Here is an 18,511-nt window from a genome sequence, read left to right on the forward strand (position 1 = left end):
CACCCCCTGCCTCCTATGCCCCCATTGCACCAGCATGCATTATGTTCCAGTATACTGCTCACTCCTTACTTCTTAGTTCTAGTCTCCATCTCATGGGCCACTGCTCTCCCAGGGTGTTCGTACTCTGTTTCACTGCAGTAAAAGTCACCTGAGTTACACTCTCCCTACTTTCCACAGACTGCCCTTTATTCACCATTCTTTTAAAAAAAGACCCCTTCTCACATTTCATGTTTTCTCATTTTTACTAGTAGCCAGAGAGCCCTTTCCTCTCTATTTAGTCACTCTTACAACAACTCATATTTTTTTCTGTTAACTCAAAAATTTCTTCTTCCTGATGTTTTTTTTATTGAGCTGTTCAATTAAATGTATATTAGTAAATATGCTTGACATGTACTTCTTCGCTGGCAAGACCATTAACCAAGTCTTGCCACCTAACAGATGGTTTTGGTGGATGTAGTGTTGCTTATAACAATGATCAGCGATCTTCTCTCTTCAAGAAAGAAGCACAATATTCTGTTTGAATGAACACATCATGTGACGATGGGAAAGTTTATAGCCGTGTTACATGCCAAGAAATGAGGTTGTTCCATGACTCATGCTGAGGCGTGCACTTCCTCTTGTATCTTATACAATATGCAAATAAGCTAACTGTGAGTCTGAGAGTTCAGTAGAGTTAAAGGCACAACTCTGTAAGATCATAAAAACATGTACGATCTGGGATTTTAAGTCCAGACTGAACTCTTCCACCATGCAAGGTCCACATTCTGCTGCAGTCTTATGAGACCATGCTCTGACAGTGATGACAGCATGATTAATACCCAACACTGTTCCCACTCACACACACACACACTAACTTCATACAGTAAGCCCACATGGCGTCCTCAGAAAAACTAAGTTAAGTTGCCTACTGGGACAACAAAAGTAGTTAGTTTTCATCTGGAGATGAGACAAGACTTGGGGGTAGTTTATTCAAGGGATACATTCAAAAACATTCTGTAATTTACACAGGTTAGACAATATACAAAAGAAGGGTCTATTTTACTTACTTTACTTGGTTCCTTACTGATCTTTTCCAAACCGAAAGCTGGCTGCCCATAACAGCAGAGTAGTTAGCTAAAAAAAACTTCCAGAAAAATGGTTCATCTCTTTGAGCTGTGCAATTAAATTAAATGAAATTAAGTGAAATTAAATGAAATGAAATGAAATGAAATTTAATTTAATTTAATTTAATTTAATTTAATTTAATTTAATTTAATTTAATTTAATTTAATTTAATTTAATTTAAAAAAACTGAATTTATATTTTAAATTAAACATATTTAAAAATCCATATTGTAATAATTTAATAATCATAAATAATTTCATTTATTTGTCATCCTGTGCAGACAGTTGTAGCTCCTCTTATAATGTCGTAACAAAACATACAAACTGTTATGATTTCTTTTGTTTGCACACAGAGGTACCAACCATGCTGGTAGGGGTGTTTGAAAGCTTTGATAAAAGTTTAAGTCTCTTTTCTTCAATAGTAAAATCAAATATCCTCCTGCCATTAAGGGCTTATAAATCTATCTCTTTCTATTTAGCAGGATTTGTTAAAATTGAAAACCTTTTCAAATTCAAGATTCTTCAAATTATGCCCAAAGTTGAAAATGATGAACTGCCTAACAGTATCCAAAAGCTTTTCCAGCTGAGGGACAGTAAATTCAGCCTGACAGGAACACACATGTTCAAACAGCCAGCTGTGAGAATAAATGCTAAGCTTCAGAGTTTAATGAGGATATGAAAGCATGTAAATCATTAAGTAAAACAAAAGATAAAAGATGAGATAAATAAAGGATATGATGCTACTGATATCTCTTTAAAATAATGTGTATTGTTTATTATGATTTATTGTGTGTAGTATCACCGTGTATTGTGTAAGTGATATTGTGATTGAACATAATGAGTAATGTTACGCAGAGATGCTGTAATGTTGTTGTTATTTAGGTTATCGATAAAAGGGCTTTTTTTTTTAACTTCTTCCAAAACCCTTTTTGAACTTCAGAAAATTCGTTTTGTTTTGTTTATTGTAAAAAAAAAACAAACAACAAATTTGTTTTATTTAGTTGCTGTCGTTGTTGATGGAAATAAAGAGTAAAAGAAAAAAGAAAAAATTGAGTCTCTAAAATGTGCTGTTTGAAGCCTCCTGCTGTCGATTTAACGTTTTACAGTTCATCAACTGTCACTTTTTTTTTTCTTATGTTTCATTTTATGTAAAATCTATGAGCCTAAAATATCAAGTGTAGCAAATCTTGTGCAAAGGAATTTAAAGGAACAAATCACCTTTATGGGAAGGCTCTGGCTTGTATTTGTCTTCTGTGCTGCATCGGCTCCTAAAATTAATATAGCTTAACTACGGACTTTGTGTTTGCATTCATTGTCATTTGGAAGTGAAAATAAAACTCAGAGTTACAGTATTTGCAAATTAGAGGTTTTTATTTATTGATTTGATTCTACAGAACTGAGATCAAAACCCTGTATACACATATATAACATTTATGCTATGAAAACAGCAGCACATCCAGCTGCAAATGTCTCGTCTTTAAAATGTCATTCCCCCTATTAGTTATTGTGGAGCTAAAAGTCAGCCAAATGAGCCTATATCTGCCAACAACCACTAAAGCATTAAAATGCTTTGTGGTTCATTCATCTTTCAAGAGTAAAAGGGAGTTTCTAAAGAGATCCAAAGATGTGAAGGAGCTCCTTCTCAAGCCACCTTTGTTAACCTCACCACATTCATTAATCTTCCATAGGCAGTCATAAAGGAGCCTGTGTGGAAAATGAAGAAGAATCCAGTGCCTGCCAGAGGCCAAGTGGTCAGTCACAGAAAGAGGAAACTCAAGTTGGCGTGCCGAGTCAGTGCCAGCTCCTGCCAACACAAACTATCAGGCCACATTGACTAACCCATTGACAAACGGCACCAAACTATGAGCGAGTATCTCCAGAGTGCTAAGCAGAGGATAGCTTTATGGAAACCATGGATTTAAACAGCACTTCTTTGTTTTTATTTCTTCGTTTTTAAATTCGATGTGATCATGATTTATGAAACCCTATAAAATGTACACCGAGTGTCAGGAACACACCTTCTGAAAGCATCCAAAGTTCACATATGCTGAAGTTTCTCCAATGTTTTCTGTAAGGGTAGTATTGTCCTTACCACAACCATGTAAGTCATGCTATTATGTTAACTTTTCCTTCAGACATTTTACACGACCTGTCAATCATTTAGACCAGTGTTTTGCACACTTTCCTAATCATATTGTATGTATTGTAATAATGCAAATGACTTGTTTTGTCATGTACAAATTGTATGAAAACTAATACATTCATTGAAGGCAGCGTGTCCATATGTTACACATGCTTTTCTTACTGTATGTTTCACAGAAAGAGTTTGTTAAAGCATGCTGCACAGTATGGCTTCCCTTTCTGCTCCTTGAAGATGCCCTGGTTGAGTTGCCGCAGGCAGAAAGCACACACAAAGTGCTCGGGGTGAAACTTGCGATCGAGAGCAGAGATGCAGCGGCCAGTGATGGGCTCACAACAGCCACCACACAGAGTTCCTTGCCTGGAGTGAAAATGCAGAGCACACAGAGGTCGACCATCTAGCTCCATGAAACACCCATTGGTGAAGGGCTTCAGGCAGTCCTGGATGACATGGGGAGACACACAGAGGTAAAAAAAAAAAAAATGTGGGGCCTATATATGATGATCACTAAAGATAATGTAGGTCATTTAGAACTCATAATGCATCGTTAAATGTACTTTTCATAATTCTTAAAGCATTAATGCCAGTAAATCATAAAAACATTGATGTAGATGTATTTTAAATAGTACATGACTTATCTAAAATATGGTTACAATCTATCTCAAAATGTTAACTTATATTGTGTCAGCGAGTCAACAATGCTGGTTTAAATGGAGCCCCAGCATAATGAAGTGACAATGCCTCAAAATCTCATAGCATGAAAATTTAGTGTGAAAACTCAAAGAGTATTGCAGCTGTGCCTTTTACAATCCATTAATAAGTGCTAGCACAGAAATGGAAAATAAATGTACGGCTGAGACACTGCATATGGACCTGAATGCAACTGCAGGCATTTCTCTTGGCAGACACTTTGACTTGTCACATTGTAGCAGTAAAAATGCAGGTGCAACTCTGAACATTGCCAGTGGCCGTGTTTCATTTATTAAGTGCCAGTAAGCCATGACAGAGAGACAGCAAGCACAAAATGTCCACGTGAGAAAGACCTGCGTTGTTCAGTGCCTGTGATGGTGTTTCTTATCATGCTTTAGTCATTGTCTGACCATTTTAGAACTTTATAATATGACTACAATAAAAAGAGGAAAGTCACTTGTCTCTATAGATAGTTATCAACCATCTTGGAATGAGGATATGTGTGTTTGACATGGGGGGAAGGGGTTGTTGAAGGCTAATGACTCATGCAAAAGACATCTCTTTTTCTGTTAAGGGGAACAAGCTGCAATAAAGTGGTTAGATTGATGAAAATTTGGAAAAAGAACTGCTGTATTCTTAGCAGCAGGTTGAACGTGTGCTGAGTGAGAGTGAACTGGAATCAAATTCAGTCCAGGTTAACCAGGCTGACAGCAACTGCTTCATATATGCATAAATTATACTGTAAATTAACAGCTGTGAATAATGATTAGTTGTTGGTAGTTAGATAGTTGGATTTGTGTCACATTATGCATGATGCTAAAAGTAATACATTTTATGTGTCTCGTGTTCTGGTCTGTGGACTTTTTTTTATTTCAGTAAGTAAAATTCCTAAGTTGCAGTTTCAAGACAGCGTTACAAGATCCCTGGGAGTTTATATTTCACAGCTTCACATATCCGATTAAAGCATACATATGTCTTCATATTGCATCTTCACAAGCAGTTTTGGCCTGCTGCTGCACACAGAAGTAACTTTGATGAAAACCTAAAAGATAGTCACACAGACGAATGTAGGTTGCTTGATTTATCTCCATCATTTCAACCGCGACGTATTCATCAGCCATACGGTTTTTATCAACCCTGTGGTCAAAATGATGCAAATAAAGCAAATGTGAGGGTATCTTTCTCACTTTTTCTGAGGCTTGTATGTGAGCTGGCGCTGTGTGTGTGTGTGTGTGTGTGTGTGTGTGTGTGTGTGTGTGTGTGTGTGTGTGTGTGTGTATGTGTGTGTGTTTGTGTGTTTGTGGTCTGAGTTAAGAGGCTCACTGCGCAGACGAAGCACTCTGAATGCCATGTGCCATTGGCTGCAGTCAGGTAGTTCTCCCTCACTGGCTCTCCACAGCCTGAGCATTTGGGAGCAAAGAGGTGGTAGAAGTCCCTAGAACAGTACGGTTTCCCATCTTTTTCCAAGAAACCTGTGAAATACAAAAGATAAACTGAGTTTTGTGCTCAACGCTTCCCTCAGGAATGAAAGGATTTGTCCAAGCTCTCACCTTCTGATCCAAACAGGTTTCCACAGTATGTGCAAAAGAAATGCTCCGGGTGCCAAGTCTGATCCAGAGCTGTCATGATGTTCTGATAAACCAGCCAGGAATTTTACATCTACATTTTTACTTCTTTACAGAATAATAAGCTTTCTCTCATCTCTTATGTTCAAATATCATGACAGATAAAAAATAAAAAATAAAAAAAAGATTTGTAAGTCATAAAAAGTGAATTATAGAAAAATAAGTTAATGTCTTTGTTTCTGAATAAAGTCAGCAGCTTGGGCATGATGTAATTTAGGCTACAGAACTGCTTTAATCGGTGGGTATTATACATGCAGTATATCAAGAAAAAATAAATAGGCTACATATTGCTATATGTCATCACCCAATTCCTTCTTTATATGTGTAGTGGTAGTAGTTGTAATCTTTATGTGTACTTTTATGGTGCTTTCTCACCTGCGTAATGGCGCCCTTGCAATAAGCACAACGTGGAGAAAAAAGGTCATGGTAGTCTTTGTCACAGTACGGTTGTCCATCTCTCTCAAAGAAGCCTCTTGTGCTCAGCTCCGTCTTACACACCAAACACACAAAGTGTTCCGGATGCCATACTTCTCCTAATGCTGTGATCATCTGCAGAAAGAAAGTGAATCATTGTTAATAGTTTATTTTCACATTTAGGCTCAAGGGTGATAAGATTATTTTCTATGTGTCCCAAAGGTGAGATGTTACCTTTCCCGCAATGACTTTGTTGCAGGCAGCACAGTGGCCTTTGGTGGTGGTGCGTACGCCAATTTTCTCCAAATCAGAGCTCAGCCCTCCTAGCAAGTCATCTATAGCATCTGTTTTCTGCTTTGTATCTGAACCTGCTGGACCACTGCTGCCTTCCTTTCTCTCCTGTTGTCCACCTCCTGTTTTTTTCTTCACAGACTGCTTTTGTGTCAGTGGTGGTGGGGTTTCTGAAGGGACTGAATTCTGGATAAAGATACACATATACAAAACGTTTAAAAAGATTATTTACAGGCCGACATTTACTCAGAGCAGGTTTTTATTTGTTAATATTGAAAAATGTCCAAATGAAGCGCTGAAGTAATGGTACTAATACAATGCTGCCCTCTGTTGTTGAACACAGTAAATTTAATTCATTTGACATTTTACTGTACTTTCACTGCTCTCACTGACCTTTAGAAAATAATTTGTCAGCCAGCACAAAGAGTAAATTTTGATCATTTTCAGTCTTTTCAGGCTGAAGACGCTTCACTGACCTCATGTGCCAGATCCAGCAGATCTTGCAGAATAGAGTCCAGCTCTTGAGTGGGTGATTCAGGAGTCAGGGAAACTGCAACGGGAGCTGGCAGATCACTATATTCAAGACAGAGGAAAATGATTGCACAATATTTCACATTTTAAAAGCATCAACGCAAGTTTAAATATTTTACATGAGAGAACTGGTACAAATTAGTGTCCAAGTTTAGAAAGAGCTTCTGGTCTTCATGGGATTATGTTCAGATTTTTACATTTCTTTTTACTCAGTGCAGTTATGTCACTGAAAATAATCCAGGGTCTTTGAGTTATTTTCCATGCTAAATCATAATTAAATATACTAAAAGTTCTACCAATAATACAGCACTGTTTCCAAGAAAGGATGGAAACATGTGTAAAATGACCATGAAGGAATTCAATTATCTACAAATAATTTAACCTTATATCCAATCAGAATTTTTACAAGGATAAAATATAGTCCTCCCTTCCCGAGGTTGTTCTAAAATCTGTATATATTTATGGCACATTCACAAATGTGTTTGTTACATGCAATGCATGCACTGATGATGCTTTATAACCTGTTTTGCTAACAAAATGACTAATAATCCTCCTTTGCATTAACCTTAGACTGTATGGCGTTAACTGTAAGGACACAGTGTTTATAGACCTATATCTAACCTCCCGTTTATGTCCAAAATTCTGGAGAAAATAGTTTCCGCTCAGCTACATGCCCACCTGAACAGAAATAATTTATGCGAGGAGTTTCAGTCAGGATTTAGAGCTCATCATAGCACTGAGACAGCATTGGTGAAAGTTACTAATGACCTTCTTATGGCCTCAGACAAAGGACTTGTGTCCGTACTTATCTTGCTTGATCTTAGTGCTGCATTTGATACAGTCGATCATAACATTCTGTTACAAAGACTAGAACAGGTGACTGGAATTACAGGTACAGCGTTAAGCTGGTTTAAATCATATCTATCTGATAGACTTCAGTTCGTTCATGTAAATGACAAGTCCTCCTCCCAAACTACAGTAAGTCATGGAGTTCCTCAAGGTTCTGTACTTGGACCAATACTCTTCACGCTATATATGCTCCCTTTAGGCAAAATTATTAGACAGCATGGAATAAACTTTCATTGTTATGCAGATGATACTCAACTATACTTATCCTTTAAACCAGATGAAACAAATCAGCCCAATAGGCTACAAAATTGTCTCATAGACATAAAGACTTGGATGTCTAGAAATTTTCTCCTCTTAAACTCAGATAAGACTGAAGTAATTCTCGTTGGATCTGAAAAACTCAGAGCTAAATTTTCCGGTTTTGTAATGAACCTGGATGGCATTACTTTAGCTTCCAGTGCTACAGTGAGAAACCTTGGAGTAATATTTGACCCTGACCTGTCCTTTGGTCCACATATTAAGCAGGTTACTAAAACAGCCTTCTTTCATTTACGTAATATAGCCAAAATTAGGGACATTCTGTCTCAGAGTGATGCAGAAAAACTGGTTCACGCTTTTGTTACTTCGACACTAGATTACTGTAACTCTCTATTACTGGGCTCTCCTAAATATGCCCTGAAAAGCCTTCAGCTGATCCAGTTTCTGCAGCCAGAGTCCTGACCAGAACCAGCAGGAGAGATCATATTTCTCCAGTTTTAGCCTCTCTTCATTGGCTGCCTGTTGAATCTAGAATAGAATTTAAAATCCTTCTCCTTACATGTAAAGCCCTCCACAACCAGGCACCACTATATATCAAAGACCTCATTGTTCCTTATATACCAAGCAGAGTACTTCGTTCGCAGACTGCAGGCTTACTTGTGGTTCCTAGAGTCTCAAAGAGCCGAGCAGGAGGCAGAGCCTTTGGTTATCAGGCCCCTCTCTTATGGAATAAGCTCCCAGTCAGTGTTAGGGAAGCAGACACCCTCCCCACCTTTAAGACTAGGCTGAAGACTTATCTTTTTGATAAGTCCTATAGCTAGGGATGGTTAGCATCCCTTAGTTATGCTGCCATAGGTTTAGACTGCTGAGGGACATTTCCTGATACACTGAGCTTCTTTCTTTTTCTCTTTATCTCTTTCTTTTACCCCCCCCCCCCCCCCCCCCCCCACATACACACAGCAGAGGCAGATGGCTGCCTGTCCTGAGCCGGGTTCTGCCGGAGGTTTCCTTCCTGTTAAAAGGGAGTTTTTTCCTTCCCACTGTTGCCAGTGTGCTTGCTCAGGATGGGAGCTTGAGTTGGACTCTACTCAATCTGTTGGTTTCCGTATATAGGCTGTTATGAATTGGCCTTCATTATGTTTTCCCCTCTGTCTGTAAAGCGTCTTGAGATGGCATTGCCGTGATTTGACGCTATATAAATAAAGTTGAATTGAATTGAATTGAATTGCAGGTTTTAACATTTGATTCAGCCTATCACCGAAGACTTTTCTGCTTGAACTCAGGTTAATGTTGAGTGTGATTTGCATTGTTTTTTAAGTAATCCTGAGTTTGTGTAGTCATTGCTTCTACAGAAACGTCTCTGCTTTAATACACTGCCTGAAAGTCCGAAATACTGCTTTAGGGGAATTTTTTTCCTCTTTGCACACAGAAATTTCTCCACATTTATTTGAATAATTTGTATGGGAGATTGGAAAGTCCCAGTACCTACTCATACCATCTTTGATTAACCAGTGAAGTCTTCCTCTTTTTACTTAATAAAGACTCAATCTGACCTTTTGTCACTTAATCCCACATGATGCAATTTATTTTACGTTTTTCACAGATTTCCAATGTTTTTTGGGAATTCCCATCAGTATAAAATTCTTTGAGAATTTGGAAAGCCTACAATGGATTGGCGAGCTGTCCAGGGTGTACCCTGCCTTTTGCCTAAAAGACTTCTGGGATAGGCTCCAGCTTCCCCGAAACCCTTCATTGGACTAAGAGGTTAGAATAATGAATTAAATAATTTAGAAAGCGATGGTGCTACAACTCTGACATTACCTGCAGTCGTCGTCAAAAGAATTAACGTTAGCAGTTTGATCAGAAAGATCATTCTGCTTGAAAGTAAGATAATAACATTTTGAAATCATGTGTAACATATGAACATATTTCAAGTATTCTTGTATTTCTTCTGTACAGTTAAGACTAAGACTCAAATCTGGACCTCACCTGTAAGAGTTTATGTTGACTGAGCTGTTTTCTTTTTTGGTAAGTCCAGCTCCAGAAACCTGGGAAGAGACCCATGGGTTATAAAAGGAATTCTGACTGAAGTAGCAAGATCAATAGACAATATGATAATCTAACTTGTTGCAAAGCATAGCTTTGATTAAGTTCCAATACTAATTTCTTAGATTTTGTCTCTACCTGTTGATGAGCTGCATCATCAGTTTTGTTTTCATGGAGAAGTTCTGAACCTTTTGAATTCAGGGCCAGTTCCTCCAACAGCAAATCTGTGGCAGGATACAGAACAATAATATTCAAACCACACATTAGCTAACGTGTAGTCATGCTTACATTGCAATGTTCAAACTACACAGCTAAACATGTGTCTGGTGGTATTCAGTGCATGCATAATCTTTGCAGAATGAAATATTTCCTGTGAGGTGAGGCAGGGTGTGCTTTCATGTTCAGATCAAGGTGAACTAAGCTTGCTTCATGCAAGGCAGCTAAATCAGGAAGTGATGACATGACTTGTTGTAGAAGTGAAACTTCTTAAAATGTCGCAAGACTCTGGTGACATGTATTGCAGTCAGTTTAATTCTCTCCACACAACTGAAAACCACATTTTTTGGGGAAAGAAAAGAGTGAACAAGCGAGTCGTTAGAAGCAAATGAAATACTAGCACTGGAAAAAGTATGAAAAAAGGACACAACTACAGCAAAAAGCAATGGTAACTGTTTTTTCTAAGGAAGATTTTTACAGTGAAATCAGAATAAGCTGTTGTTTCTCATGTGAGACAAAAGAATTATGCCTGTTATCAATAAATACATTTGAACTAATTGTTCACCTTTATTCTCACCCTGAGTCTGTTAGGTCACTGTAAACTACAAATACTAAAAAGCATAATCAAACATATAAGTGTAATAATTGTGAAATGATTAATCAATCTATAGATTACTTAAGATGAACTGCATCACTACTACAGTATAACATGCAGGAAAAATAAGTCCTTGTGATCTTTCTCACTTTTGATCAATTGAATTTTGGATGAAAAATGTGATAGAAAGGCACCTTACCAAGCTCATCCATGACAGCTCTTGATCTCGCCACAGAGTGTGTGTTGTGCTGGTTTATCACTGGGGTAACCAGTCTAATTTCTCATTGGGTTGAAACGTCACTTCCTCAGGGGAAGGTTCATTTTTTTACTTGTTTCTGTATGAAGACCCATCCATGGTTAGTATGAAAGTTTGCCGTTTCCTGCAGAGAAGGAAACGTGCAATCTTTATGTGAATCATGTCTACAAGTGAGATTCTCAAACGAATAACAGGACTGATTGTGTTTCTGTTGATTATGCTTTTATGTAAATGACAAATGTACAAAATTTTTTATTCAATATTAAAATGATACTATATATTGAGTTAAGATTAGGATATTACATAATATATATTCAGATATTTATTTATGACAATAGATTAATAGTGAAACACTGCAATAAGGAAATGTGCATTGCTGTTGGTAGTGGAGCCAACCTCAGATGTTTTGGTGATTAAAGCTAGCAAGCTGGATCCAGGTCCCTGCCCTGTTCTGCCATTGCTCCACACATTAAAGGAATGTGACACAGTCTCAGCATTTGCTGGAAGAGGAAAGAAAACTGCATGGAAAATGAAGATTTTCACTGCAGCAACTGAAGCTTTTGAGGCAACTTCTGTGGACCAACCATCCAGAACCACACACACACGCACGCATGCACGCACACAACTCAAAAAATAAAGGGAACACTAAAGAAACACGTTGTAGATCTGAATGAATGAAATATTTTTATTTCATGGAGGAGGTCAGGATTTGGAGTTATACACAAAATTAAAGTGGGATAAACACACTGCAGGCTGATCCAACTTTGATGTAATGTCTTTTAAACAAGTCAAAATGAGGCTCAGTAGTGTGTGTGACCTCCCTACAATGCCTGGGCATGCTCCTGATGAGACGGCGGATGTTCTCCTGATGGATCTCCTTCCTGGACTAAAGCATCCGCCAACTTCTGAACAGTCTGTGGTGCAACTTGGCGTTGGTGGATGGAGCAAGACATGATGTCCCAGATGTGCTCAATTGGATTAATGTCTAGGGAACGGACGGGCCACTCCATAACATCAATGCCTTTGTGTTGCAGGAACTGGTCCCACAAGGGGTCTGAGGATCTCATCTCGGTACCTAATGGCAGTCAGGCTACCTCTGGCGATCACATGGAGGGGTGTGCAGCCCTTCAAAGAAATGTCACCCCACACCATTACCCCAAAACATCAGCCAGAAAGCAACAGAACTGAGAAGTGGTCTGTGGTCACCACCTGCAGAACCACTCCTTTATTGGTTATGTCTTGTCAATTGCTTATAATTTCCACCTGTTGTCTATTCCATTTGAACAACAGCATGGAAGATTGATTGTCAACCAGTGTTGCTTCCTAAGTGGACAGTTCCATTTCACAGAAGTGTGGTTGACTTGGAGTTACATTGTGTTGTTTGAGTGTTCCCTTTATTTTTTTGAGCAATGTATATGGTCACCTGCGTTTCCTCCAGACTGCTGTCCTCGCACCACTTCAGTTCAAACCATTTGCTTTTTTTATAACAGGGGTGAAGGTGTTTCTATGTGCATTTTATATACAGCTAAGTAAGCAAGGAGTCTATTTGATGCTTAGTTAAATGTGTTATTTCATTATTTTCGAAAACTGAAGTGTAAAAAATCTACATCAAAATTGACGTCGGACCTACTTTTAAACATTTTTGAGCGATGCTGTCTCTTTGGTTTCGTCTTTTACCGGAAGAGTCCGTGTCTGTTTACAGCAGCTCTTTCTCACTGACTTAGCACCGAAGCTTTCACAAATAGCTAGCTTGAATTTACGTTTGCATTTGCAACAGTTTTGTATTTGGTTTGATAGATTAATTAAATCTGTGGTACGGTGCAGATAACATGACAATTTGGAGGCAAAAGGGCTATCGACAAGCGTAGCAATGACAAGCTGGCTAACGTAGCGACGAGGTTAGCCAGCAAGGCAAGTAGCACAAGCTAACTCCACATACAGCGGTTGCTATCGTCCAGTACACTGATTTAGGTATGTCTGCTTCACCCTGTAACTGGTATTTCTATCTTAATCTTTAATGACCGGCACCAGCAGTAGTTTATGCCTCCTTGTCCCTACTCTGAACCTCTGGTCTTAGGAGAGGCGCTGTCATGGGTGCGGAGAGCAGCGCGATGCGTGGCTGTACTCTGTTGAAGGAGCCGCTCCTAACCCTTCCCTCCGGACTCACCATGTATTCTGCGGTTCTCCAAGATGGGAAACCTGCCTCTGTGTTTGTTCACAAGCGGGGCAACGAAGACAAAGTCAATAAAGCGGCTAAGGTGTGTACAATGAGGCCTTATTCACCAGATCCTAACCTGATCAAAGTTATTAATTAGTTCAGGACGGAACTTCCAAGTACATCAGTGCTCAGTCATGACATTGTTTTGCAACTTGTTTTAATTTCTCACATTAAACACTAAAGACTGCCCTATAAAACACATCACACGAAAACCATACATGTCATGTCATTGGATGAAATAATATAGTCATTTGGCAGACAGTTTTATGTACACAACTGTTTTTTACTTATGCCTAATGCCTAACTTTCACATTTTACCGAAACAAAAAATACTGGATTGAATCAAGTGCAAATCCTTAATGCACCTTTCATTTCCTGCAGCATCTAAAGACACTCAGGCATCCGTGTCTACTGCGCTTCCTTTCCTGCTCAGTGCAAGATGGAGGTATTCATCTGGTGACAGAACATGTGCAACCTCTGGAGCTGTTGCTAAACAGTCTCTCCCCTCAAGAAATCTGCGCAGGCATCTATGACCTCCTGCAAGCACTTGTCTTTCTGCATGATAGGGTGAGCAAGAAGACAAAGTTTTCTCCTATTGTCACAAGTCTTACATGGTTATGTCCATGCAGTATATAAACACTGGTCCTGAAGGTGGCATTTAAGAGAAGCACACACCCCTGACACATTATATTTTAATGTTTGATAAGGTACTGGCCATTCTGCGTTTGTTTTTCTGTTAAACATGCATCTTTTACTTCTTCCAGGGCAAATCAAGCCACAACAATGTCTGTATTTCATCTGTGTTTGTCAGTGAAGATGGCCATTGGAAACTGGGAGGCATGGAGACTGTCTGCAAGTTCTCTGAAGCAACTCCTGAGGCAAGAGATTAAAAAAACTAATTTATCTTTGACAGTTTCTGTTTGTATTTTTTTATTTTATAAAAGTTAAAAGTAGATTTTTTTTTAATTGTTCATAACCTGCAATCCTTCAGTTTCTCAAAAGCATCCACAATGCAAGAGAGGCCAGCTGTATTCCTCCAGAGGAGGAGGTGAGCGTGTAAAAAAATCATGACTAACAGGAATAACAACTTCCCAATCCTGTTCATAAGTATTCAGGAACTATTTTGTTGGCAGGTCGAGGGCTTTAAAATCCTTCCTGACAAAAACGCTCATGCTCGGGACTGTTACTCTTTTGGAATGATGGTGGAGGGCCTTATTCCTTTACTGGATGGTTACGGTGAGTAAGGTTGATTTAAACAATCACCCTTTTCTTCCTTTTATTTAACCAACATTCTTACACATGTATCATGTTCTCTGCTCTGCTGTTTGTAGTGTCGCAGGACCTGTCTGACAGCTTGGCAAAAACCTTGAAGGCAGGCCTGCTCATTTCTGACCCTTTGGTTCGGCCTCCTCTCAATTCCTTGCTGACTCATGACTTTTTTAGGTGTGTATATCTGCACATGGGTGTGGTTATCAGTTCATACTAATAATACTTTTCGGTTTAACACACGCTTTCTGCAAATAGGAATGACTTTCTAGAGGTTATGAATTTTCTGAAGACCCTCACACTGAAGACAGAAGAGGAAAAAAATGAATTCTTTAAGTAAGAAATTGTATGGTATTCTCACTTTTAATGAACTGCTTGCATGTACAATTGTTTTTTTTGTTTTTTTTTAAGTAGTCCATGCTGTCTTGCATATTCTATCAATGACCATGTTTAAAATAAAAAATATAACTACTCCTTACCTGCTCAAAAGGTCCCATAATATTCTGTTTGTCTCTTTAGGTTCCTTCTAGATCGGGTCCAGAGCCTTCCTGAAGAGCTGATAGCTGCACGACTTGTCCCCAAACTCCTCAACTCTCTTGTTTTTGCTGAACCCATGGCTGTTAAGAGCTTCCTGCCTCATCTTCTAAGACCAAAGAAGGGTGATGTGGCATTTTACAAAACCTTGTATAACTTATAACTAAAGTGAGAAATTTGAGTGAGTTGTTGCTCAGGCTTTTCTTCATTTAACCTGTCTGACAGATCCCAGTGATGGTAGCAGTGAAGATTGCCTTCTGTCTGTGTCCCTTTACCGCAAACATGTGATTCCTCTGCTTCTCAAACTCTACAAAGTAAATGAGGAGCATGTCAGGATAGTGCTGCTAGCTCACATCCACATCTATGCCGAGTTCTTCACCCATGACGAACTCAAAAACCAGGTCCTACCTCAGGTAAAGTGTTATTAAAGCCTAGTTCAGTATTGTTGTACGATTTCAGTTACATAACCCATTTTGTTTATTGTCTGCAGCTTTTATTAGGAATGCGAGACACCAGTGATTCTTTAGTTGCCATGACTCTGCAGAGTCTGGCAGCTTTGGTGCCCTTGCTGGGGGCTCAAGTAGTTGTTGGTGGAGAGAGAACCAAGGTCTTTAAACGCACTACACCCAGCTTTACAAAGTCAACAGAAGTCACCCCTGAAAGTAAGGAAGGTTGTGCAATGTGGGATTCAACTTTACTCAAAATACTAGAAATGTTGCTCAAATTATTGCTTTGAATTCATTTTTAGTGTGTAATTTCTATCTATATTCCCTAGCTTCACCTGTTCATGTGATCGGACGCTCCCACCCCCAGATAGCTCAACCTTCCAAAACGGAGCCATTGCATTTGTTCCCCAGACCATCAGAATCTGAAGGCTTGGTTCTCAGTCACATGGCTAACTTAGCAAGTACGCAGGACACACCAACATCAGGTAAAAAAAAAAAAGCATTTATGCCAATGGAATCCATTAGCTTGATGGTTTTATTGTAGCTAAAACTCAGTCTTCTCTTTTTTGTCTTTGTTTTGTTTTCCAGATGTCAGACAGATGTCTCTACCCTTGAATGGCTTTCATCAAAACGGTAAGGTGGAGCCACAGTCATACAGCCCGGAACAAGCGGACAGACTTGAAGGTGCTGTGGAAGACTGGCCTGACTGGAATGACCATGAGGAGACTGGAAGTCGAGATGGGCAGTCTGTTCAGATTCACATTCGGGCCTCAGATCCAGTTAACAGCACGCTCAAATGGGAAAACAAAGAAGACGAGCCGTGGGATGACTTTGAGGATACTGAACCTACCTCAGATCTGTCTCCTACAGCTCCCTTTTCAGAATCAGCTGCTTTTATGCCACCCAGAAAGAGCAATTCTGCTACATCTGCAAAACTGAATTTCTCTAAACCCCTTAAATTGACCTCAACACAGTGCCAATCACCACAGAGCAAGAGCACTTCCTCATGGGACAGTTCCTGGGTTCAAGAGCAGATAGATTCTCAGAAATCACACAGTCCATCTAACCCAGAACCCAAAGCCACAGTGCCACAAAAGACTGATCCAGCAGGAGGTCTGGGCGAGGAGTTCACCATCAAGGTGAAGAAGAAGGTTGAGCAAGACCCAGAACTGGATCTGTTTGCAGACATGGTTCCAGACATTAAGCTGTCCTCTCCAGTGCTGCTGCCACTTGAAGAAAGAAGTGTGTGTGACGCAGGACCGTCAACAGTCTCTTTAGGAAATGCTCGATCTCTGCATGTTGACTCATCTATTGACACTTTAACGCTCACTACCAAGTTTGCAGTCGCCAACCTGTCAGAGGTGAGTGTGTGAGATCTTTACTATTCTTCAGATTTCAGTTTTTTTTTCCCATTGGATCAGGTTTTCTTTGAACGGTTTTCGCTGCAATCCTTGCAAGTCTTCTGAGATGCCACAATCCACAGTTGTTCCTAAATCGCTTGTCCTCTGAGAACTAAATATAACCCATTTAAGAATTAACCACAGTTGTGCAGGTTTTTGTTTTGGTTTTTTTTTGGGTTTTGTGTTTTTTTTTTTGTTTTTTTTTTTTTTTGTTTTTTTTTTTAAATCGGCACAATACAGCTGCTGCAAAACAAATTTAAATTAATTCCTATTCCTGTTGACACGGTCTCACTGTGCAGGAACTTGCAACCCTTATATCACTGCCATGGAAAAGCCCAGTGGCATTACAACTCAAAGGAATATTACTTTAGCCTGTAAATATTTTGTTTAAAAAAAACAAAAAACAAAAAAACAAAAAACGTTATTTTTCCCTGAACCACTGGAATCAACCCTATACAACAGGACTGAGGGGATATAAGGTGTTGTGCAAAATGGATCAAAGGCATGAGTTAGTCACATTTCTATTAGCGGGGTAGTGTTGTCAGATTCCAAGTCAATCTGCGACTTTATTCATGTTAAAAATTATCTAAAACCACAAGCTTTAGAAATGTTCTCACTGTTGCTTTGCACAACTCCATACACCCAGGAGAAATCATTTGACACGGGGCTGACATGAGTGCTGCAATGTTTACGGACATGTCAAGTATTTAAAAAAATAAAAATAAAAATTTAGTTCTTCATTTTGCCAAAAAATGATCAGTTATTTTATACTTGCATGACACAATTATACTCACCAGTCAGTGAATATAATACTTGGCATTGCTTTATCTTACAAGTCAGGTCACCCTTTGTCTAATCAGCTTTTTAGATTGTTCAGTTTTTTTCTGCCATGATAATAATGAACTGATTATTTTTCCTCTCTCCCTCCCTCCTTCAAAGACTGAAACAGATGGCTGGGGAGATGGAGATGACCTGAACTGGGAGGACGAGACTGCCTGGTGATAAAAACACAAGCTCCATCTGGAGCAAAACATTTAACCACTGGAGATCTTAAATCCATGCACCACATCTGGAGCAGTAAACTGAAAGTAGCTTCTCATTAAATACAACATAACAGGAAAGGTTATTAGAGGAAGAGCTGAATCTTCTTTATCATTCTGATATTTATCATCAGTATGTTTTATTATGGAAACGTGCTTTGTACGGGAATGATTGGCCACCTGTCAGGTGCTGCTAGACATGGACGAAGAAGCCATTCATGATTGTTTGCCAATTGACATTCATCTCCTCAAGATGATTGAGACCTGAGGCTGGGTTGAAAACTATCTTGTCTATATTCTTTTTAATTTTTTTTTTTTTTCTTCAATAAATGTGCCATGTCAACTGTTGGCTTTAAAGTCAAGATGAACCTTTGGCATGACATGTTTCAATAATGAGTCAGGTTTAATGAAGGCTTGCACTTTGAATGAATGTAAAATGGTAGAGATAATTTATTTGAGTGCTTTGGTTGCTGAAGAAATAAAAACTTTAGTAAATGACAAGTTTGACTTTCCTTTCTGCTTAACACATAAAATCGTCTTTTGTGAATGAAATTTAAAAAAAAAAAGGGTATTTAAATGTATTTAATAAACAG

General features: G+C 38.9%; 2 protein-coding genes across 2 annotated transcripts; one reads left to right on the top strand and one right to left on the bottom strand.

Annotated features, from left to right (window-relative positions):
* Positions 1-3,221: 3,221 nt before the first annotated feature.
* Positions 3,222-10,980, bottom strand: lpxn (leupaxin). The gene is made up of 9 exons (XM_079245555.1): positions 10,958-10,980; positions 10,086-10,171; positions 9,891-9,949; positions 6,740-6,836; positions 6,207-6,449; positions 5,934-6,107; positions 5,484-5,565; positions 5,257-5,405; positions 3,222-3,683 (listed from the first exon to the last, which is right to left on the bottom strand). Exons 1-9 carry the CDS (start codon positions 10,968-10,970, stop codon positions 3,417-3,419), a joined length of 1,170 nt encoding a protein of 389 aa, XP_079101681.1. The 5' UTR covers positions 10,971-10,980; the 3' UTR covers positions 3,222-3,416.
* A 1,749-nt stretch (positions 10,981-12,729) lies between these two features.
* scyl3 (SCY1-like, kinase-like 3) lies at positions 12,730-18,326 on the top strand. Its single transcript, XM_079244850.1, has 14 exons — positions 12,730-12,985; positions 13,092-13,272; positions 13,614-13,799; positions 13,997-14,110; positions 14,224-14,280; positions 14,366-14,468; positions 14,564-14,675; positions 14,757-14,834; positions 15,018-15,157; positions 15,258-15,445; positions 15,523-15,694; positions 15,808-15,963; positions 16,067-16,839; positions 17,818-18,326. The coding sequence occupies exons 2-14, from the start codon at positions 13,105-13,107 to the stop codon at positions 17,878-17,880; spliced, it is 2,310 nt and encodes a 769-aa protein (XP_079100976.1). The 5' UTR covers positions 12,730-12,985; positions 13,092-13,104; the 3' UTR covers positions 17,881-18,326.
* The last annotated feature ends 185 nt before the right edge of the window (positions 18,327-18,511 follow it).

The sequence above is a fragment of the Telmatherina bonti genome, assembly GCF_933228915.1.
Source record: "Telmatherina bonti genome assembly, chromosome: 8".
NCBI lineage: Eukaryota > Metazoa > Chordata > Actinopteri > Atheriniformes > Telmatherinidae > Telmatherina > Telmatherina bonti.

Bases quoted from the DNA above. Each gene is read 5' to 3' on its own strand.
- lpxn (XM_079245555.1), bottom strand. The intron at 6,108-6,206 runs GTAACATCTCAC...TTCTTTCTGCAG, and splicing joins ACAAAGTCATTGCGGGAAAG to ATGATCACAGCATTAGGAGA. The intron at 5,406-5,483 runs GTGAGAGCTTGG...TGTATTTCACAG, and splicing joins AAACCTGTTTGGATCAGAAG to GTTTCTTGGAAAAAGATGGG.
- scyl3 (XM_079244850.1), top strand. From the start codon at position 13,105: ATGGGTGCGGAGAGCAGCGCGATGCGTGGCTGTACTCTGTTGAAGGAG. The intron at 14,281-14,365 runs GTGAGCGTGTAA...TTTTGTTGGCAG, and splicing joins GTATTCCTCCAGAGGAGGAG to GTCGAGGGCTTTAAAATCCT. The intron at 15,695-15,807 runs GTAAGGAAGGTT...TATATTCCCTAG, and splicing joins AACAGAAGTCACCCCTGAAA to CTTCACCTGTTCATGTGATC.